The 20,131-nt window shown below is 39.0% G+C and overlaps 1 protein-coding gene and 1 long non-coding RNA gene across 7 annotated transcripts in view; one reads left to right on the forward strand and one right to left on the reverse strand.

The window, feature by feature from the left end:
* Positions 1-2,652: 2,652 nt before the first annotated feature.
* Positions 2,653-7,199, reverse strand: LOC111822359 (uncharacterized). Its single transcript, XR_002825638.1, has 2 exons — positions 7,150-7,199; positions 2,653-6,776 (listed from the first exon to the last, which is right to left on the reverse strand). It is a non-coding gene; the product is annotated as an uncharacterized LOC111822359 (long non-coding RNA).
* CNOT2 (CCR4-NOT transcription complex subunit 2) overlaps positions 6,874-20,131 on the forward strand; it is a 194,376-nt gene continuing 181,118 nt past the window's right edge. For 3 of the 6 annotated variants that reach the window (XM_023740827.1, XM_023740822.1, XM_023740823.1), the window contains exon 1: positions 7,231-7,319. In XM_023740827.1, coding sequence (XP_023596595.1) covers positions 7,315-7,319 — 5 coding nt within the window. In that variant the 5' untranslated portion in view covers positions 7,231-7,314. Of the gene's footprint in view, positions 7,320-20,131 lie in introns of all 6 variants that reach the window. The other 3 variants (XM_004386440.1, XM_023740828.1, XM_023740825.1) reach the window with 3 other exon arrangements.

Consider the following 20,131-nt stretch of genomic DNA (forward strand, 5'->3'; position numbering starts at 1 on the left):
TAAAACGTAGTTTCTGATTCAGCATATCTGGGGTGGAAATGCAAATTCTCAGCAGGGGTTCGAACCAGACAGGTTCAAAGCCCTGGTTAATATATAAAATGCTTAAATCAATACATGGCATATAGAGAACCTTATACGAGTGTTTCCCACTTCTATGGCTATTACTACTGTTTCCCCAAAATATTTTTCTCTAATCAAATCGTATGCTACTATTGATTCTCTTTTCAGTATCATGCTGGACATGCAGTAAGTGCTAAAAACACTTACTAATAAACACACTCAGGACTAACGTTGTTCACTACACAGACATCTTCGGACCATCTGCAAATCTGCTTTCCTAAGACAATGTGCGGAGGAGGACAAACCCGTTGCCACTGAGTTGATTCCGACTCATAGTGACCCTAAAATAATGAATAAAAATACATGGTCTCTATCCTTAAGTTGTTTATAATTGATCAAAGAAGTTTTCATTTCCTCTGGCAAAATACTGAGGACTTATCACTTGTCAGTACTGTGCTAGAAACTGGGGGAAAAAAATAAATGAGACACAGTTCTTGTCTTAAGGTAGCTAATTGTCTAGTAGGGCAAAATTCAACTTTATAGGAAGGTTAGGTGAAAAACAACTTCACAAAAGATGAGTCCTGAAGGAAGATGTACTGGTTATCTATTGCTGCATAACAAATTACCCCAAACCTCAGCAGCTTAAAATAACTAACGTTTATTATCTCAGAATCCAGAAGGGGATTAGCTGGGTGGTTCTGGCTCAAAAAGGTCTCTCACAAGGTTGCACTTAAGCTGTTTGCTGAGGACGGAGTCATCTCAAGGGGGCCGAAGGATTTGTTTTCAAGTTCACTCACATGGTTGTTGGCAGACCTCAGTTCCTTGTTAGCTGTTAGCCAGAGATTTCATTTCCTTACCACGTAGGCTTCTCCATAGGCTGCCTGAGTGTCCTGGTGACATAGCAGCTGGCTTTCCCCAGATTGAGTGATCCAAGAGAGCGTGTATTTGTGAGGAAGAAGTTCCAATGTCTTTTATTACCTAGTCTCAGAATCACACAATCATTCCATGTTATTCTATTCATTAGAAACCTCCATTCCAAACACCACTGCTGTTGAGTCAGAACTCATAGAGACCCTATAGGACAGAGCAGAACTGCCCCACAGGGTTTCCAAGGCTGTCACCTTTACAGAGGCAGACTGTCACATCTTTCTCCTGCATAGTAGCTGGTGGCTTCAAATGGCCAACTGTTTGGTTAGCAGCCAAGCACTTAACTACTGCACCACCAGGGCTCCGTCATTAGAAGCAAGTCATAAAGTCCAACTCACACTTAGAGGGAGGTGAATTAAGATACATGTCTTGAAGAGAGAAGTATCAAACAATTTTTGGATATATTTTTTAAAACATTACAGAAGACTACAAAGAAATTTGTTAAGACATTTTGAGGGGAGAAATAGGTCACTGAAGGCAGACAGAACACTGCAAAGACATGACGTATGAAACAGCATGGAGTATTGGGATACAACCACAAGCAGTACCTTAGGTTGCAAATCTAGGAAGGTGCTAGATCATGAAAGGCTTTATACCTAGCAGTTTGGGCTTTTATCCTGTAGGTGATGAGCCATCGTTAAAAATTTTATGCAGTGGAGTCTCCTAAGATGTGCACTGTAGAAAAATCAATTAAAAAACTCTTTCGAAAGTCCAGATAAAGGATTATGAGGGTATGATTAGAAGAATGCCTGAAGGAATGGAAAGGGAAGGATGGATTCTAGACATATTCAGAAGATAAAATGTATAGGGAAAATGTGATTGGACATGGGGTGTAGAGAAGAAGATAAAAGATTTTGGGCAGGTATGGGCAACTGGGTACGTGGTGCTATTTCTCAGAATTATCAACTTATTTTTTTAAAGATAAAGGTAAGCTCTTTGTAAGTTTTATAAAACATTTTTATTCTATGTAAATTAAAAAATATATGAATATATTAAAAACAATGAAATAAAAATGAACTATAATAGCTCCCTCTGCAAGGCTGAATTAATACCTTCTGCATATCCTGTTAGACTGTCCTTGTGAGACTTAACCATTTGTACAAAATTGGAATTATACTTTAAAACTTTTTCTTTGTACTTAACAATGTATCATGTCAATAAAAATTCTTCTACGCCATTTTTAATGGCTGAGTACTGTTCTATGATATGGATATAGCTTAATTTAACCAATATCTTAATAAACAATGCAGTAATGGATATTCTTGCAATCAAACTGTTACACACATCCTTTTTTCCTTATGATACATTTCTAGAAGAGGAACTGATAGGTCAAATGCAGTCAAGGCTTTTGATACGTTACCAAACTAGAAATATACCAATTTATATTCTCAGCAGTATAAGAAGCTGTTTCTCTGAACTCTTACCAGTATTATGAAGAAATAATTACTTATTAAAGTAACACCTGAAGACTAACTTAATATGTAACATGTATCTCACTGATAAGTCAGGCTGACTATTAGAATTTCATTAGTATCATACAAAGTCTAAGATTCTTATATTTATTTTAGATGAGGTCCAGTGAGTTACATAACCAATCAGACCCCTATTTAGTGGGAATTTCTACCCTGGATGTTATATTGCAGTGCTCTTTCTGATTTGCCAGTCTGTGTAACCAACTAAGCTTTTTTTTTTTCTGCGATAACCACACAAGTTTCCCAGATAAGCACATAAATTTTCATTTTCAAGGGCCAGAGGCTAGGGGTATTCCATTAGTTTAGCTCTGTTTTCTCCAGTTGCTTTTTCTAGCTAGGATTTTACAAATTGTCTTGAAACAAACCTTTCAAAACATTTATTTTCAAAAAAAGTCTATCTAATCTTAATGATCTATTTCGTTCATTCATTTATTAGCTCATTCAATCAACAGCACTTATCTAATGTCTACTATGTGTGAGAGAGAAAGCAATGAACGAAACAGATGAAGTCTCTGCTGTCATGGAGCTTACATTTTAGTTAGGGTGAAGAGATACAGATAATAAACAATAAATGAACAAGGTAAATACAAATTATAAGTGCTTTGAAGAAAATGAAGGGCACTGGTGGTTCAGTGGTAGAATCCTTGCAACACACGTGGGAGACTGGTTTGATTCCCTGCCAATGTACCTTCATGGGCAGCCATGACTTGTTAGTGGAGGCTTGTGTGGTGCTATGATACTGAACAGGTTTCACTGGAGCTTCCAGACTAGGAAGAAAGACCTAGTGATCTCTGAAAATCACAATGATCCAATTCACAACCGATTAGGAAGCATTTCATTCTGCTGTGCATGGGTTTGCCCTAAGTCGAGGGCCAACTCGGATGGCAGCTAACAACATTAAGAAAATAGGGGTCATGTGATAGAGAATAAATGGGAAGGGAGTTACTTTAGGTAGGGTGGCCAGGAAAAGCCTCTCAGATATGATATTTAAGACCTGAAGAATAAGAATGAGCAAGCGCAAAGGCCCTGAGATATCATACCAATTAAGATTAGGTCTGGCTGGGAACCAAAGACCCAAATAGTGGCTTTAATAAGACAGTTTATTTTTTTCTCACATCAAAATCTGGAGGTAAGGAGTAAGGGGCTGGTATGGTGCTCCAATCCAGAAAGTCTTCAAGGATCCAGGCTCCTGCCAGTTTAAAGTTTTGCCATCTCTAAAATGGAGGAATTTGCATATGGCCTAGAGAGTCAAATGTTGTTTTATACAGGTTAAACTGGCAACCAGCATTCCAGGTCATCATGTCTGCATTCCAGGGTGCAGGATATAGGATGAGAAAAAGAAGCAAAAGACTGAAGGTGCACACCAGCTTTTAAGGGTGTTTCTGGAAAGATGTCACATAACACTTCTTTTATATCCCATTGGCCAGAACCATCAAATGGCTACAAGAGAGGCTGGAAAATATAGTCTTTATTCTGAACAGTCATGTGTCCACATCCATTACTATTAAAAAAAATGGAGAAATTTTACGGGACAACTAACAGTCTGCTACAGACTAGAAAGAACTTAGTATGTGACAAAATAGAAAGGAGGCAATAGGAAGGGTGAAAACAAGATGAAGCTGGTGAGGTTGACAGGAGCCAGATCATACAGTCTTAAAGACCATCGCAAGAAACTGGGATTTTATTCTCTGTGCATAGGGAAGCCATTGGAGGGTTTTAAACAAGGGAGTGACATAACCATATGAAATTTTTAAAATAATCACTCTGGCTATATAGAGGATGGTAGGAGGGGTATGAAGCAGTGGAAGCAGATAGTGTGGATTCTGCAGTAGTCCAGCAAGAGAACACAGTGACTTGGACAAGGTGGTAGCACTGTAGGTGGTAGGTGGCTGAATTCAGAATGTATCTGTATGACAGAGCTGATGGTACTGACTAATGAGCTGGATGTAAGTGTGAGGGAAAGACAGCAATTACAGAAGACTCCTAGTTTTATGCATGATCAAGTGGGTGAATGGTGGAACTATTTATGGAAATCAGGAAGACTAGGGGACGAATTTACACAAATTAGAGATGCCTGTCCCTTCTGTCCCTTGCCACAGTAAAATTTTCATTATTGTCCACACCTGCCACAACAACTTATATACAAACTCATTCTTTCTTTAATAAGGTATTTTTTTCTCAACCTAAGTCAGTAGTTACGGTTTCTATAAGATACCAAGTAATTTACCTTACACATATTTTGAAAATATACAAAACACATACTCAAGTATGGAGTGTTTAAAACTATCTACCAAATGGACAAATACACTTTACATTTGCAATAAAGACAAACTTGTTAATGCAATAGGACAATTCAAAAAATGCACCATTTATTGATTGCTTACTAGAAAGGGAGAAATATATTAAGCCCTTAACAAATGTTACTTAATATTTAATATCTAAAGTCATTCTCTAAGGTAGGTATAAAGCAAATTTTACAAATTTGTAATAGATTGGGCACAAGTAATAAAAACAAACCAAATCCAATTGCTGTTGAGTTGATTCCGACTCATAACGACCCTATGGACAGTGTAGAACTGCCCCATAGGGTTTCTAAGACTGTAAATCCTTACAGAAGCAGTGCGTCACGTCTTTCTCTCAAAGAACGGCTGGTGGGTTTGAACTGCTGACCTTTCAGTTAGCAACCGAGCACTTAACCACTGTGTCACCAGGACCCCTTATGGCACAACAGGATAATTAAAAACTTGTTCTTCTACAAGGCTTAAAGTAAATTCATCCTAAACAGCGTTTTCAAAAGAGCAACAAGATCAGTGTATTTTTTCCTAACACTCCTTCCCTACACATTTAACATCATGAAGACGTTTGCTGTTCTTTCTCTTTCAGTAAAGTACTCAAGGTTAACAAAATCCTCATATCAGATCTGTCCCCCTTCGAAGTGATTTCTCCAATATTCCCAATGTTTATATTATTTAAAATTTGTGCTTTTTTGAATAAGTATAGGTAGGTAGGAATAAAGTCCATCTTTTGGGCTTGAGTCCTATATATAAATCAAACAAAAAGTGAGATTAGAGTGTAAGCAATCTTTGATATACATATAAGCATGTTTGATTTTTTATTATTCCATTTTATGGCTCCAAATTATTAATGGCTATACTTTTAAATTATTAATAGATTAAAAAGCTTGGTAATGCTAAGTATTACTAAATATTATTGTACTTAGAGGTACATTTGGTCTTTTAACACACAAATCCTATCATAATAGATGCTAATAACAACAGAAGAGGAAGCAGAACAGGCAGGAAGAAAACTGTTAGGGGTAGGAGGGTGGAAGGGAACGAAGGACATAAAGAAACAAATGTTCCTCCTTGAATTTTCCTGAAGAAACAAACAAAAAAATATGATGTTTAATGAAATGAATAATTGGATAAAACATTTTCTATTGGCTACTTGGGCACCATTTGGAATTTAAATAAATTCACACTGTATCTGCTGAAAACGTCTTGCATCTGAAAACATGACAGTTATGCTTCATTTTACAGTATGCTTATTTTTCTTGCTATTTATGACTGAAATGTCTTTTGCCCTTCAGTGACAAAAACTGAATTGGATTATAGAGATTTTCTTGGGAAGAGAAAGGTGATTTTATAAAACAAACAAAAAAGAAAGTAAAAATTTTATTTACTTCAAATTAACTGTATTTTATATTTATTAATAAATTATAACACGCAAACAGGAAGAAATAACAATTCTCATGTTCTGTAACTAAACAATACCAAAACAAACACGCAGAGAATTTTTTTTCTTTTAAGTCCAAAAATGTCCAGTAATTACCAAAGGGGGAGAGTTTATCGCTATATCAAGGAATAAAGTGCGATTTGTTATTGCAAAGAAAACAAATTTAATTTCACTTTCAGCGACAACTACTTTCCAGGAAAGCAGAGACGACTCTTCTGCAATTTCCTCCAAAGCCACCATAATTATAAACGGTCTTGCTGATGGCCCAGTCACTCAAGTTTACGTGGAGGCTAGGGAGTGGGGGTGAGTGGTTGTGTGCCGTGGAGCCGATTTCGACTCATACTATGAGTGGAGGCTGGAAAAAGTGGTATAAACCTAACTCAGCTGGTGCAAGCTCACAAAATAATGCTCTTACAAACCTGCTCTCCAATATACACCCTCCCAATACGTTTTAAAAAAAATAAGGGTGGCGATTAGAAAATAGCAATGGTTTCGGCACATGGGAACTCACTTCTCCGGAGGTGACGGTGACGTGCTGCCGGTCCCTGGAAGTGCGTGCACGAACACCGGAGGTTGCAGGGGCTGAGGGAGGAAAAGGGGACAGCGGTCAGATTTGCCTCAGGTGGTGGGAGTGAGGAGGGGCCCTGCTCGAGGCGGACGTGGGAGGGCGGAGTATTGGACACAAACACAAACACGCTCCACGTCCCTGAGGGCGGACCGACGCCACCTCACCATTCCCCGCCCCTGGACCTCGCGGTCCCCCTCAGACCCAGAGCGAAACAACCGGATCCTAGGAAAGTGTTATCGGCCCCAGAGGCCCCCGCTCGCTGTAACGGCCGCGGACAAGCCTCCCTTGGAGTTAGAGGGAGACACGGTGGAGGCCGCAGTGAGGGCGATGGGGTAGTGAAGCGTCTCTCTCCACCTTCTTCCGAAAGCCGGGAAGCTGCCTACCCACCCGAACCCCGTCTGGTCGGCTATCTCAGCTCCCACCTTCCGCCGCAGCCTTGAGGCAAGCCTGAGCGACGGGGGTCACGGCGGGGGTCAGAGGGTAAAGGTCTTGCTCCCAGCAGCCTCCGCGGTGGATACGTCGCCATCTTGGATCCGCGGGACGAGAAAATTCATGCGGTGAGTTTTTGGCAAATTTTCGGAAGTCTGGCTGCGGGGCGCGCGGCAGGGGCGGCGGATTCGGGGCCCCCGCAAGCCGGGGGAATGCCTCGGGGCAGGTCCGGTCGCGTCCAGGGTCCGCGGGCAGCGCCCCGACTCGCCGCTTCCCGTTGCTTTTGTCTAGGCTCCAATCGAGAGAGGGAGAGCAGAGCGGGCGGGGAGGGGGGTGGCGGCGGTGGAGGGAGGGAGGGGGTGTGTATAGGAGGTGGTGGTGGACGGGACGTAAAGCGTCGCTCTACTCAGGCCGCTGCTGCGGTAGCTCTGGAGCTTAGGGCTGGTCCCACCCGCGGGCCGCTGGGCTTTCCCCTACGCTAGGCTACCCCCGGGCTCCCGCCAGCGCGGAGGAGCCGCCGCCGCGCTGCTCCTTGGGGAAGAAGAGAAGGCGGCAGCGGCGGTGGCCGAGGAGCCCGGGCCCGTTTTAGACGGCGTTGCTGCCTTCCCAGCAGCTGCCGCTGTCTGTGGCTCTAAACATTCTCTCACTACAGGCACATCGTCCGCAACTTGTGTGTGTTTCCCTGTGTTTAAGATGGGGGACACTGGACGGACTAACGGGCCTCAGGCCTTGGGATACCAAAGGCTGTAGATGGTGGAGGGGGAAGGAGTGCAACTATGATGCCTCTGCCACGGCATTCTGAGGATGAAGCTTTCGTGGTATCGTAGGGACTGAGTCCGGACGGTCTTCTGGCGGCGAAGGAACCCGAGACGCTTCTGTCTGTGAAGTTGCTAACCCTAGGTTTACACTTCCGCCGGGGCCTGCCTCCTCCTCTAGCTGTCTTGGCTCTAACTTAAAAGTTAAACGAAAGAATGAGTAGGGATAAAGGCTCTCGTAGCTCTTAGTCGAGGCTCTCTGGGTCCAGAAGAAGGCTTCTTAACTTTCGGTGACTGTGGTCCTTAGCGAATGCGAGTTCTAGTTTTCTTTGGGGAAAGTATTTCCTAGGTTTTAGAGTATGCATTTATTTCAGGACCTGTGGGTACGGTATTTTGACACAGAAGTCTAAACGGGTGCCACCCTCTCGGAAGTAACCTAAACATCAGCTTCCTTCCAATCCTAGGAGAAGTCATCACTTTTTAACATCCAGAAAAAGGGGTGCAGCACGTTTTGTTTCATTTTTATAATTCTTGGTCAAAGGATCATACCTTATTTGTAGTCATCTAGACGGTCTCTAATCATTAGGTACAGTGGTATGAAACCTTAGATTATTGGCTAAATGGTAAAAAGTACTGAGTTAACAAAGTCTGTTCATGAGGGAATCTAGGTTTGAAATTAGAGTTCAGATTTGGACAGATTTCCTGTCATGCTTGATCTTAGGAATTTCTAGAGCTCTGGAATCATAGGTGCAACTTTTGATTTGCCTTTGAAACAACATAGGCAGAAATGAAAAAGTGTGGGATGGGGGAGGGATGGGATAGAAATTAAAAACCAACTATTTTCATGCCCGTTTTATGTTGTTTGGGAATGCTTGGTATATTTTACAACAGTTAACTCTCAGACGTCACTGAGTACATCTGTTTTGCAATTTTGGAAGGTAATTTGATCCCAGATTTAAAGGGTTGATAAAGAATCACAGTGGGCTGAAATGGTTAAATGTCTGCTACATTCAGATCTCTTTCGTTTGAAGTGTTACTTATTGGACCAACATCATTAGTAAGCTTTGTATGTTGAACTTCTCTTTAGTCTGTAGTTCTTTCGTAATACTGGATACTAAAGGAGAAGAAAACCGAAATACACTTAAAAAACAAGACAAAACTCCTTCAATTCTATCCACTTCGTACTTGACTGTGTAATATTTTCATTTAATTTTAAAACGGCATTTTTTCCTCCCTTTTTCAGGGGGCTTGCATGGCAGTAATTTCTCTAAACACTGCTATTTTAGACAGGAAATGAGAAACTTTCACATTTTTACATTCTAATTAATGTTTCAATACCAGTAATGTAAACATCATTTGTTGGTAGAATCCTTTTCTTCTAAGTATACAGTATAGAGGTATCTGTAACCTAATCTGATACTCTTGGGGAATGAGAATCGCCTACATGTTGAACCAAGCAACAGATAAAACTTTAAAAAATTTTTTAAGTTTTTATTACACTTGCATTTCAAAGTAAATTTGTATGGTGGAAAAATGAGGGTAAAATACACAAATGTGAGTGACTTATACCCCCTTTTGAGGCGCCCTGGTTGCACAGTGGTTAAGGAGCTTGACTGCTAACCAGGTTGGCAGTTCGAATCCACCACCTGCTCCTTGGAAACCCACGGGGCAGTTCTACTCTGTCCTGTAGGGTTGCTATTAATTGGAATCCAGGCAACGTTAACGGGTTTGGTTCAGTTTTTGGTTTCATTTGATTAGTACTGATGTTGAAGATAATATAAAACTCAGAATGATATGCCTCCCCAAGATAGCTAATTATTATTATAACTTTGAATGTTTAATTTGCTTTTTGATTGTTCAGAGATGCTTTACCATTAATTATAACCTGAAAATTCTCTTTTTTCAAAAGTAAACAAATACTTTAGATTTATGAGTAGATTTTACTAGAAGTGTTTCTAACCCAGTTTTTTGGTTTTTACCTCTTCAGTAGATACTGGTATTAGAAGTACTTGTATTTTGAAAGACCGTTACAGAATTTTTTTAAACTTGTGGGAAGTTATAATTTTACTGTTTTTAGGGACAAATTTGCTTCATACGATTTTTTGATAATATAAAAAAGTAAAGAAAATGATGCTCCATGTGTGTATATGAAATAGTTGATATTAATAGACTAGTAAAAATAACTCAGTTTATAATTTGTTGTTTTGCTCTTTCAAAGCAATGTTAAATGATAATAGCATTTTTTTTTCAAGTGTCTTAAAAATTTTAACTGTAGAAAGCTCATTCCGTTATGGTCACATATTTAAAAGCAGACCCTAATGATCGATCCACGTACCTGCCCTAATAGGCATTTGTGGACAGCTTATGCAAACAGTGATACAGTCTTAGGAAAAAGATACTACTAAATATTTATTATTTTGTTACCTGGACCTCCAGTGGATTTTGTAACACAAAGAAGCAAAAGAAATCAAGGTACCATATAGGAAAGTTTCACAGGCAGAGTTAATGTGAGTTGCACTGTAATATTTTAATACAATTACTGTGTTCATATTAAGGGATCTAGTGCTATGATGGAGTCATTCTGGTTGATGGTACAGGTGATTGTTTTCCTTACTAAGGATGATTTCTATCTGTGATACTTAGAAGAATTGAAATTTGTTATGACTTATACTAGATATTTTGGGAAGAGATACTAAAATTGATGTTGCGGAAAGTCTGCTGAAAGAAAGAAGTTAGGGTTCTAAATTTTTTAAATTTTATAATTTTTACTTTGGTTTTGTTCATTGAATCCTTCCTCAATACAAATATTACATAGGTTTTTTTCTGTTTGACATCCTTTGATGTCTCTTTTAAAACTTGTGTCTTAACACAAATCATGCGATATAGCTTGTTCATTTATTTATTCTGGGATGACCTAGAAATAGAATTCCTAGTATGTTTTTCTGACAGCTTGTTCTCTAAAATACAGATGCAGATCTCTAGGTATGTCACTTGTGGTATTGTGTGTTATGAAGTAATATAATGATTTACAGTGTTTATTTTTTGGTAAGACTTTTTAGCTTGTATAATATGGAAAAGCAAACAAATGAGTTTTCTAGGAAACAATCAAATTTTCCCTTCTCCGAACACTAACGTTTTGTATATGCTAGACTGAGGATGTAAGTGCGTTTAGATATAGTTAGATGTTTTGGACATGTTTGCCACTTACCCTGTAGGGTTTTCTTTTTCTTTGCATTCATGGGTATGTTTTTGCTTGTGCATGTGTGTATTTTAAATCTCTTCTCCATTGCTTGACAGACTTATTCTTCAGAGCTCAACTATGGTGTCTTATTCTTTACAAAACCTTTCTAATACCGAAAATCCTTCTCCTGTACTGCCTTTTAGTCTTAAAACTTCTGTTAGTGTATGTGTCACACTTTAATTTACTGTTCATCCCCACCTCCCACTGTAACTCCACTGGCCTGTGAGCACCTCTGAGAGGTAGGGCTCTGTCTTATTTATATTTACATTTCTAGTGCCTTGTATGAGGCCTGGTGGTACAGTGATTAAGAGGTCGGCTGCTAACCAAAAAGTCAACAGTTTGAATCTGCCAGCTGCTCCTTGGAAATCCTATGGGGGCAGTTCTGTTCTGTCCTGTAGGGACTATGAGTCAGAATTGACTCAATGGCAACGGGTTAGTGCCTTCTATGGTGCATAGTAGGTAGTAGGGTCTTAATAAATATGCATTACACTCATGCCAGATTGTTATTTGACCGTTAATGCTGTCAGAGTGTCCTGTTTCCAGTCCACAGATCAGAAGCAACAAATTGGAAAAAAAGGTAAAGAGAAGAACATCTGAGTTGCTTCACTTCTTTGAATCCTTTCCTAGAGTTTTGCCTTTGGTCTGTCAGAAGTTAGGTAGATAGCCAGCTATTTAAAGAAGCATGTGTAGAATAAGGGAAAGATATTGTGAATAAAGTGATTAATACTCTGGCAGAATCTTTAGGATTGTGTTTCTTGCTGTATTTTTGTATGCTAACGCCATGGTTGAAGGAGTTAGTTTTGTATTTTGTGTGATAATGTGTATTTAGCAGTACTTAATATAAACACCTATTAGATTTGGGCTTTTTGAAGTTAGATTCTATGTTGTTTTCACCTTTTTACTCCTAATGCCTGGCCCAGTGCCTAGTACAAAGTAGGAGTTCCTTACTTCAAATAGCATTCTTCTTAAGGAAGTTAGGTGAGATGATTTAATGTATCATAATTAATGGTCAGTTGAAAATCCAAAAAGCTTTGAAAAGTGAAAGTTTTTTTTTTTTAAAATGTGGTGGCGAAATCCAACTTCTGTTGATAGTAACTTGTTTATCATCTTTAATTCTCTCTCTTAACCTTATTTTCCAATATTTTAGTAAGAGAAATGTTGTGTTTGATCATAGGTTTTGCCTAGACCACCCTGAGGGGTGTTATGTTATACATATGTACTATTTTACCTTTCTAAAGTCTGAAAAATTCTAGTTCTGAGAAATGCTGTAATGTGTTCTTCAAGGATTTTGGGTAAAAGATTGTGCTCTGGTGTTGTGTCCATTTTAGATATTGATACCAAACCACAGTAAATGTCTCCCAGAGTTACCTTTCAGAGAGATGCTAATGTTTTCTTACATTTTATTTGCTTTTATATTTTTTAGAGATTTTTTTTTTTTTTTTTTGAAGTAAAAAGGAGATTTATTGAAGGTTTTAAAAACAGTCTGGACCAGGGAAACATCTGGTCTGACAAAGTGAAACCAATACTCCCGAGAAGGGTAGAGGCAAAGAGTACCTTTCTGTGGTAGAATCAGGAACTAACAATGCAAAGTCTATGATTGGTGCTTAGTGAGGCAAGGTAGTCAGAGGCAGATAATCTCGAAGCACGGACCCGAAGGTGATTGGTTTGGAGTACAAATGTGGGTTATTGGGATTGATTATACAGGATAATTGCAGAAGTAGTGATTATAGGGATGTACAGGCAGCCACAAGATGATTACAAAGTATTTCTTCCCAAGGACATTTGATTTAAAAAATAACTAGGGGAAAAACAATATATTTCTTTTCTTTTCTCTCTTTTTTTCAATTGTACTTTAAATGAAGGTTTACAGAACAAAACTAGCTTGTCATTAAAGAGTACGTATACTGTTTCATGACATTGGTTAACAACTCCATGTCATGTTAGTACTCTCCCTTCTTGACCTTGGGTTCCCTATTACCAGCTTTCCTGTCCCCTTCTGCCTTCTCATCCTTGCCTTTGGGCTGGTGTGCCCCTTTAGTCTCGTTTTGTCCTATGGGCCTGTCTAACCTTTGGCTGAAGGGTGAACCTCAGGAGTGACTTCATTAATGAGCTAAAAGGGTGTCCAGGGACCATACTTTTGGGGTTTCTCCAGTCTTCTAGAGACTTGTAATGCACAAATATACAGACAAAAGAATTTGATCGAGTACTCGGGACACCAGTACTTTCTCTGCTTTTACTAAAAGGAAATGTTTTACCTTATTTGAAAGTAGATGAGAATACAGACAGTAAAATTTTACTCTGCCAAGTAATGACAAAATAAACAAGAGAAAACTATGTGCCCTGACAGTGTAGATAACAGTGTGTAGACTTGCTTTTTTCAAGCTTGTGTTGATATACCATTTTTCCGTTTATATATCTGGATATAGAAATGTAACTCCATTTTGTATCAGCATCTGGTCAGAATGTAATGACTGATTATGTAATACAATATGTTTGGGAGAGGAACATTTGTTTCATGTCATATTTGGCAGACATATGTTTTTGTGTTACTTTTTAAGTTGTAAATTATAATGCTCATCTTGCATACAAATTTCTGTTTAATTTTTTGTTTGTAAAAGAGTCTTTCGTAGACTAGTAAACTAATAATATTCAGTAAGTTTACCATGCCATTCAAAGGATCTCATTCCTTTTGGCTTTTACCTAATATTTCAAAAATGCTTTGTAATTTGCAAAGTATTTTCATGTAAAAACACCAAAATACCCATTGCTGTTGAGTTGATTCCAACTCATAGCAGCCCTATAGGACAGAGTAGAACTGCCCCAGAGCGTTTCCAAGGAGCAGCTGGTGGATTCAAACTGCCTACTTTTTGGTTAGCAGCTGAGCTCTTAACCAGTGTGCCACCAGGGCTCTGTACTTTCATATCCATAATCTCGATTTCATATGATTGTTATTTTGATGTTTACTTTTTAAAGAAGTGTAAAGTACAACATTAACGTTTCTAAAGATAGAACAATTCAGCTGTTTTGAGTAATATGAAAATTAGAAGTTGGAAATTATGAAGGCCGTTTCTATCCTTAGATTGGACTCATCATCTAATTTGTTTCTTATTTATTTTAGTGCTACACTATAGAGAAAATTCTGATTTTCAAATTAAGTAGGTGTGAAGTGTAAGTTTTTTTTTTCCTCTCACCTGATTATCTTGCAGATTCAGGATACTTAACTAAATTGATATAGAAGTTTGAAATAGAAGTAGTAGGAAAATTTTGTTTCAAGCTTGACTTTCTGGCAGTATCCAACAGCTGCTTGTGTTTTTAAAAATTATTAACACATTAATAGAAAAACAACCAAAATCTTATGATAAGTAAGAATATTATTAAAATGAGAATAAATAATTATCGTGTAGCGTGTCTATGCCACATTTTACAAATTTACTTATTGTGTACAATTTTATGAGGAGATCATGTACTGAGCAGATAGGCCTTGAGCTTTTCATTGATTTTTGTAGTACACAAAGTACAGTTTTAGGGGTAGTTATGGATTTAATTGTGTCCTCCAGAAATATGTGATGTGAATCCTAAACTCTGTACCTTTGGTTATAATCTCATTTGGGAGTGGGTTGTCTTTCTTATGTTAATGAGACAGGATTAGTGTAGCTTATATCTTGAGTTAGTCTCTTTTGAGATATGAATGAGATTAATCAAGCAAGCAAAAGCAGAGGAGATGGAGGAAGAGAAGATGCCAAGTCACATGAAGATTGCCCAGGAATAGAAGCTCGCAAGAAACAAGGACCTTCCTCCAGAGCTGACACAGAGAGAAAGCCTTCCCCTAGAGCCCTAGAGCTGGCACCCTGAGTTCGGACTTCTGGCCTCCTAAACTGTAAAAAAAAATAAATTTTTGTTTGTTAAAGCCATCCATTTCTGTTACAGCAGCACTAGTATGACTAAGACACAATTTGTTATAGAAAAATGGGGGTGCTGCTCTAAAAGATACATACAGCGTGGAAGTGGTTTTGGAGTTGGGTAATGGCTATAGGCTGGAATAGTTTTAAGGTGCCTAATAGTAAAAGCAGGAGCCCTGGTGGCACGGTGGTTAAAGCGATTGACTGTTAACCGAAAGACCCATGGTTTGAAACCACCAGCAGCTCTGCAGGAGAAAGATGTGACAGTCTGCTTCCATAGAGATTTACAGCCTTGGAAACCCTGTGGGGTCACTATGAGTCGGAATCGACTCAGTGGCAGTAGGTTTGGAATAGTAAAAGCCTAGATTGCTTAGAAGAGATTGTTGGTAGAATTATGGATGTCAAAGGCAAGTTTGGTGAGGGCTCAGAAGGAAGTGAAGAGAGCTATGGGGAAATTCTGTCATATTAGAGAATACATATGGTGTAAGCCACAGAATGTTACTAGAAATGTGGACGTTAAATGTGCTTTTGGTGAGACCTTAAAAGAAGATGAAGAATGTGATTGGACAGCAGAAGAAGGGCAGTGCTTTTTATGAAGTGGCAAAGAACTTGTCTGAATTGTGTTCAAATGTTTGGTGGAAGGTAGAACTTATAAGTGATGAACTTGGTTATGTAGCCGAGGAGATGTCTAAGCAAGATCTTAAAGGGGCCGTCTGGTTTCTCCTTGCTGCTTATAGTAAAATGTGAGAGGAAGGAGATGGACGTAAAGATGAATTGTGCAAAATGAAAACAAAACTTAAAGATTTGGCAATTTCTGTTGTATAAACTAAGGATACGTGTCCTAGAATGTTCACCAAGAACATGGCTACACAATCTTTTGTTAAAGAGATTAAGCCTATGACTGCTGGATCTAACAAACTACAGCCGAAAACCTGTCAGCTTGGACTGAAGGAGACAGGAAAAGGACGAAAGGAAAGAAAACTGCCTCTTGAAATTCTACAGGCAGGAAATAGACCAAAGCAGATACACCAGTTGTCCTCTAAGAAAAGAGAAGGACAGTTCCTGGAGTAGCTCGGAGATCAGTAGAACTGTTGAGAGCAACACAGGAAGCCAGGCCTTCTCAGTTTCAAAGGGTGGGGCATGGTCTCCTGGATCTCAAAGGGTGGGGCTACAGTCTTCTAGGTTCCAAAGAGTCAGACCTTCATCAGCTTGGTTCTATAATGTTTGGCTATGAAAAGCTGAGGGGGCAGGGCTGCCATGCCCAAGTGATAGAAGCATGGGGCCTGCTGGGGCTGAGAGGGTGGGGTTGCCACTCAGATAAAATAGGAGAATGGGGCCTCCCAAAGCCAAAGGAGCAGAGTTGCCATCCCAGTGGGCCTGGAATGTGGAGCTGAAGCCCAGGGCTGAGGGACTTCCACCCAGAATCCAAAGAGCATGACCAGCACCCAGAGTGTGGAGAGCAGGGCCATTGCCTAGGTGGTCTCAGAGAACAGAGGATTATTTTCAAGCTTTGAGAGCTAATGTAAATTGTTCTTCTGGGTTGTAGACTTGGTTGTCACCCATTATCCCTTTTATCTCTCCCATTTGTAATGGGAATGTATACCTTGTGCCTGTTTCTCCATTGTATTTTGAAGCAGATAACCTATATTCTAGATTTCACAGGTTCACAGATGAAGAGGAATTTTGCCCCGGGATGGAATATGCCTAATGTCTCACACATACTTGATTTAGATGATTCAGAAGATGAGACTTAGGACTTAGAGTTGATTTAATACTTTTGGGATGGGGTGAATATGTTTTGCATGTGGCAGGGACATGAATTTTGGGGCCAAAGTGTGGACAGGTGTGTATTTTTTATAATTTCATGTGAGTGAGTATGTCTACCTTGCGTTTTAAAACAATTAGAGCTATAATTTTCTAATCTGTGCACAGTTACGAGAAATTCTAGGCATATTCAGTGACATGCCAGGCCAAACTTTATAATCTGGCCGCTGAGATGATAGCCTCCAAAGTGTTCAGGTTTGATATATAATGTATTTATGTGTACATGTTATTTGTGTGTATTGTGAGTGAGAAAGAATCACATATTCTAAAATATGTGTAAAATAATTACATTCAGATGCTTTAGGGAATTCTTGAAGTATCCTGAGTAATCTAGGGTGTTTCGTGGCATAGTTTGAAAACTATGGACTATATGATTGCTGAGGTTACTTCCGATCGTAAAATTCTGGGTTTTTAAAAAGTCAGACTTTTTCTTCTCACCAGGGATGCAGAATTCATAGAATTTACTTGTTTTTCAATGATATTTGGATAAAAGTTGCTTAAATTAAATTTTAGGCTGTATTGGTTGGATGTTAGCATTGCAGATGTTTACAGCTAAATTCTTTTGTGGTTTGATTATCTGTTCTCTGCTAGACATTGTGAATGCTGGGGATATGATAGTGAGCAAGACGAGTTTCCATGTTCATGGAGCTAACGCTCTAGAGGGGGAGACAGACAATAAGCAAGTAAACAGATAAATATGATTTTATATAATGGTAACTACTAAGAAGAAAATAAAGTGGGATAAGGCTACAGTGATTGATTAGAGATGGGAGGAGACTGTTTTCAGTAGGGTGATAAGGCTGAGACCATACAGATGCTGCCGGAGCCATCGAGAGGGATGCCCTGTGAGGCTGCTATCTCACTTGGCCAGTGTGCCCTGTGTGTCATGCCTGGGCCCAAGATTCTGTGGTGGCGGCTGCCAAGCAGTCCAGGCTGCTGTGGTGGTGGGAGGAGGAGCAGAAAAGGTGGCCGGGGAAGGAGGTGAAGGTGGAGGAGGGGTGGGCAGAGCTGGAAGACTTTAAAGCCCATTAGGGGAGGTAGGGAAGATTGGCCAGGAGGAAGGAAGGGAAGGGAGCTAGCCGCCTGCCTGTAGGTGGCTGGCTGGACAGCGAGTGCTGGAGCCAGTGGGGGCTGGGCGTGGCTTTCAAAGACCAAGTGGCAACCATGCAGGACCAGTGGTGGCAGAACCAAAGTTTTCGTGCACTTCCTTGGCATAGTGATGGTGCTGCAGTCCTGGGCTTGCCCGCTGATCGTCCTGCACTCTTCTCTCCTGTATATAATTCAGTGTTTGCACAACGTGCAAATCTCATAACATCCTATTTCACAGAATATATTGCAGACATTAAGCGATGCATACTTGTGTTTTTCTTTTTTTTTTTTTAAGGGTTATTTTTTCCCCATTAAAGTAAATATTTTGTGTTCACATTAGCAAGATTTTTATTCATTAAAAATTGTATAAGTTTGAAACTCTGTAGTTTGTTTCTTCCAGAGAACTTAACTCGTTTGTTATATACATAAACCAATGCCAGTAGTTAAAAGTTTTACGTTAGTGGGTGGAATTTGTTACATAAGTTTTGGGGTAGGCAGAGTTTGAGTGTTATTGTTGTGTGCTGTCCAGTTGATTCTCACTTATAGCGACTCTATAGGACAGAGTAGAACTACCTCACAGGGTTTCCTAGGCTGATATCCTTACAGGAGCAGATTGATTTTTTTCTCCTACATGAACCACTGACCTTTCATTTCAGATAGCAGCTGTGTGCTTAACCATTGCACCCCCAGGTCTCCTTTGAATGTTATTATTTGACATTATTTGCAGGCATGAGATTTAACATTACTTGGATAAATTAGAATAAAACAGATTAACAATATAATCACTGACAGAAGTTGATACCTGTATTGTTATTGTTGTTGAATCAGTTCCGACTGATGGCGATCCCATGTGTACAGAGTAGAACTGCTCCATAGGTTTTTTAAGGCTGTGACCTGTTGGAAGCAGATTTCTATCCTGCCTTCCTAGGCGCACCTGCGCGTGTGTTTGAACTGCCAACCTTTTGGCTAGTAGTGAAGCACTTAACCCTTTGCTCCACCAGGGGACTCCATTATTACAAGTGCTTATTTTACAATGCTAAGATGTTTCTGTGTGTATGTATGTTACTCAAAATATAGTGCACATGACTTCACTTATTTTAGGTTGCCATCATTGTTTTTTAATCCTAAAGTAAAAAAAAAAAACTAAAGTGTTTGTAATTAGAAAGACTTGATAGTATTTTAATTCTTTATTCTTTTATTCCTTAAGAATGCAATTTAAACAAATTATTATTTTGATAATATGCATTATGTACCATTATCACAGCAAAAAATTATTTCTTCCACCATGATGATTTGGAGCTGCTCAAGTCACCTAATTGTCCATTTAGTCCAGTTTTGGCTAAATAAAATGGAGCTGATTATAACTATTTTATTGAAGAGAATGTATTTTGTTGGGATTTTTACATGATGCAGTTAAAGAGTCTCTGGAGCTAACTAGCCAGAATTGGAATCACAGATCTACCGCTTTTAACTAGCTGTGTGACTTCTTCCCATACTTTGGTTTTCTTATTTGAAAAATGTGGATGAATAACAGTACCTCAGTATTGATGTGAGGAATAAAGGTCGTTGTGTATGTGTGTATGTGTTTTTTGGTGGGACTTCCAATATTAAGGATAAGCTTTTGAGACATGAAAATTAGCCACAATTAATTCCATAGTGTGTATTATTTCTGAGACATGAAAATTAGCCACAATTAATTCCATAGTGTGTATTACATGCCTGTTCATATCACGTTTGTCAATAAAAACAAGAATAATGTAGCCTTGCTTTTTGAGTCTAGACGTGTTTTTCCTACCAGGAATTTTGTTTAGGTACCATTCTGGTTAAGTATTACATGTAGTATTTTGAGTAACATATAAATAAATCTTAGCATTGCTCTGTCTGTAGCACTTGGCACGGTGCATGGCACATAATAGGCATTTAATGATTCCTTTGTTAAACAGGATAAATTCAGACAGACTTGTATGTACCACTTATAACCTAAGTTATGTCGTATTAGCTATAGCATATTTCTTAACTTCTGTGTTTCAGATTCTTTTTCTTTAAAATGAATAAAATATTTTCTTTTGTGCTCTTTTATAAATATGATCATGTAAAGCATCTGAGAGTAGGTTCTCAACAATACTGGTTTC

The sequence above is a fragment of the Trichechus manatus genome, unplaced genomic scaffold (assembly GCF_000243295.1).
Source record: "Trichechus manatus latirostris isolate Lorelei unplaced genomic scaffold, TriManLat1.0 scaffold00164, whole genome shotgun sequence".
NCBI lineage: Eukaryota > Metazoa > Chordata > Mammalia > Sirenia > Trichechidae > Trichechus > Trichechus manatus.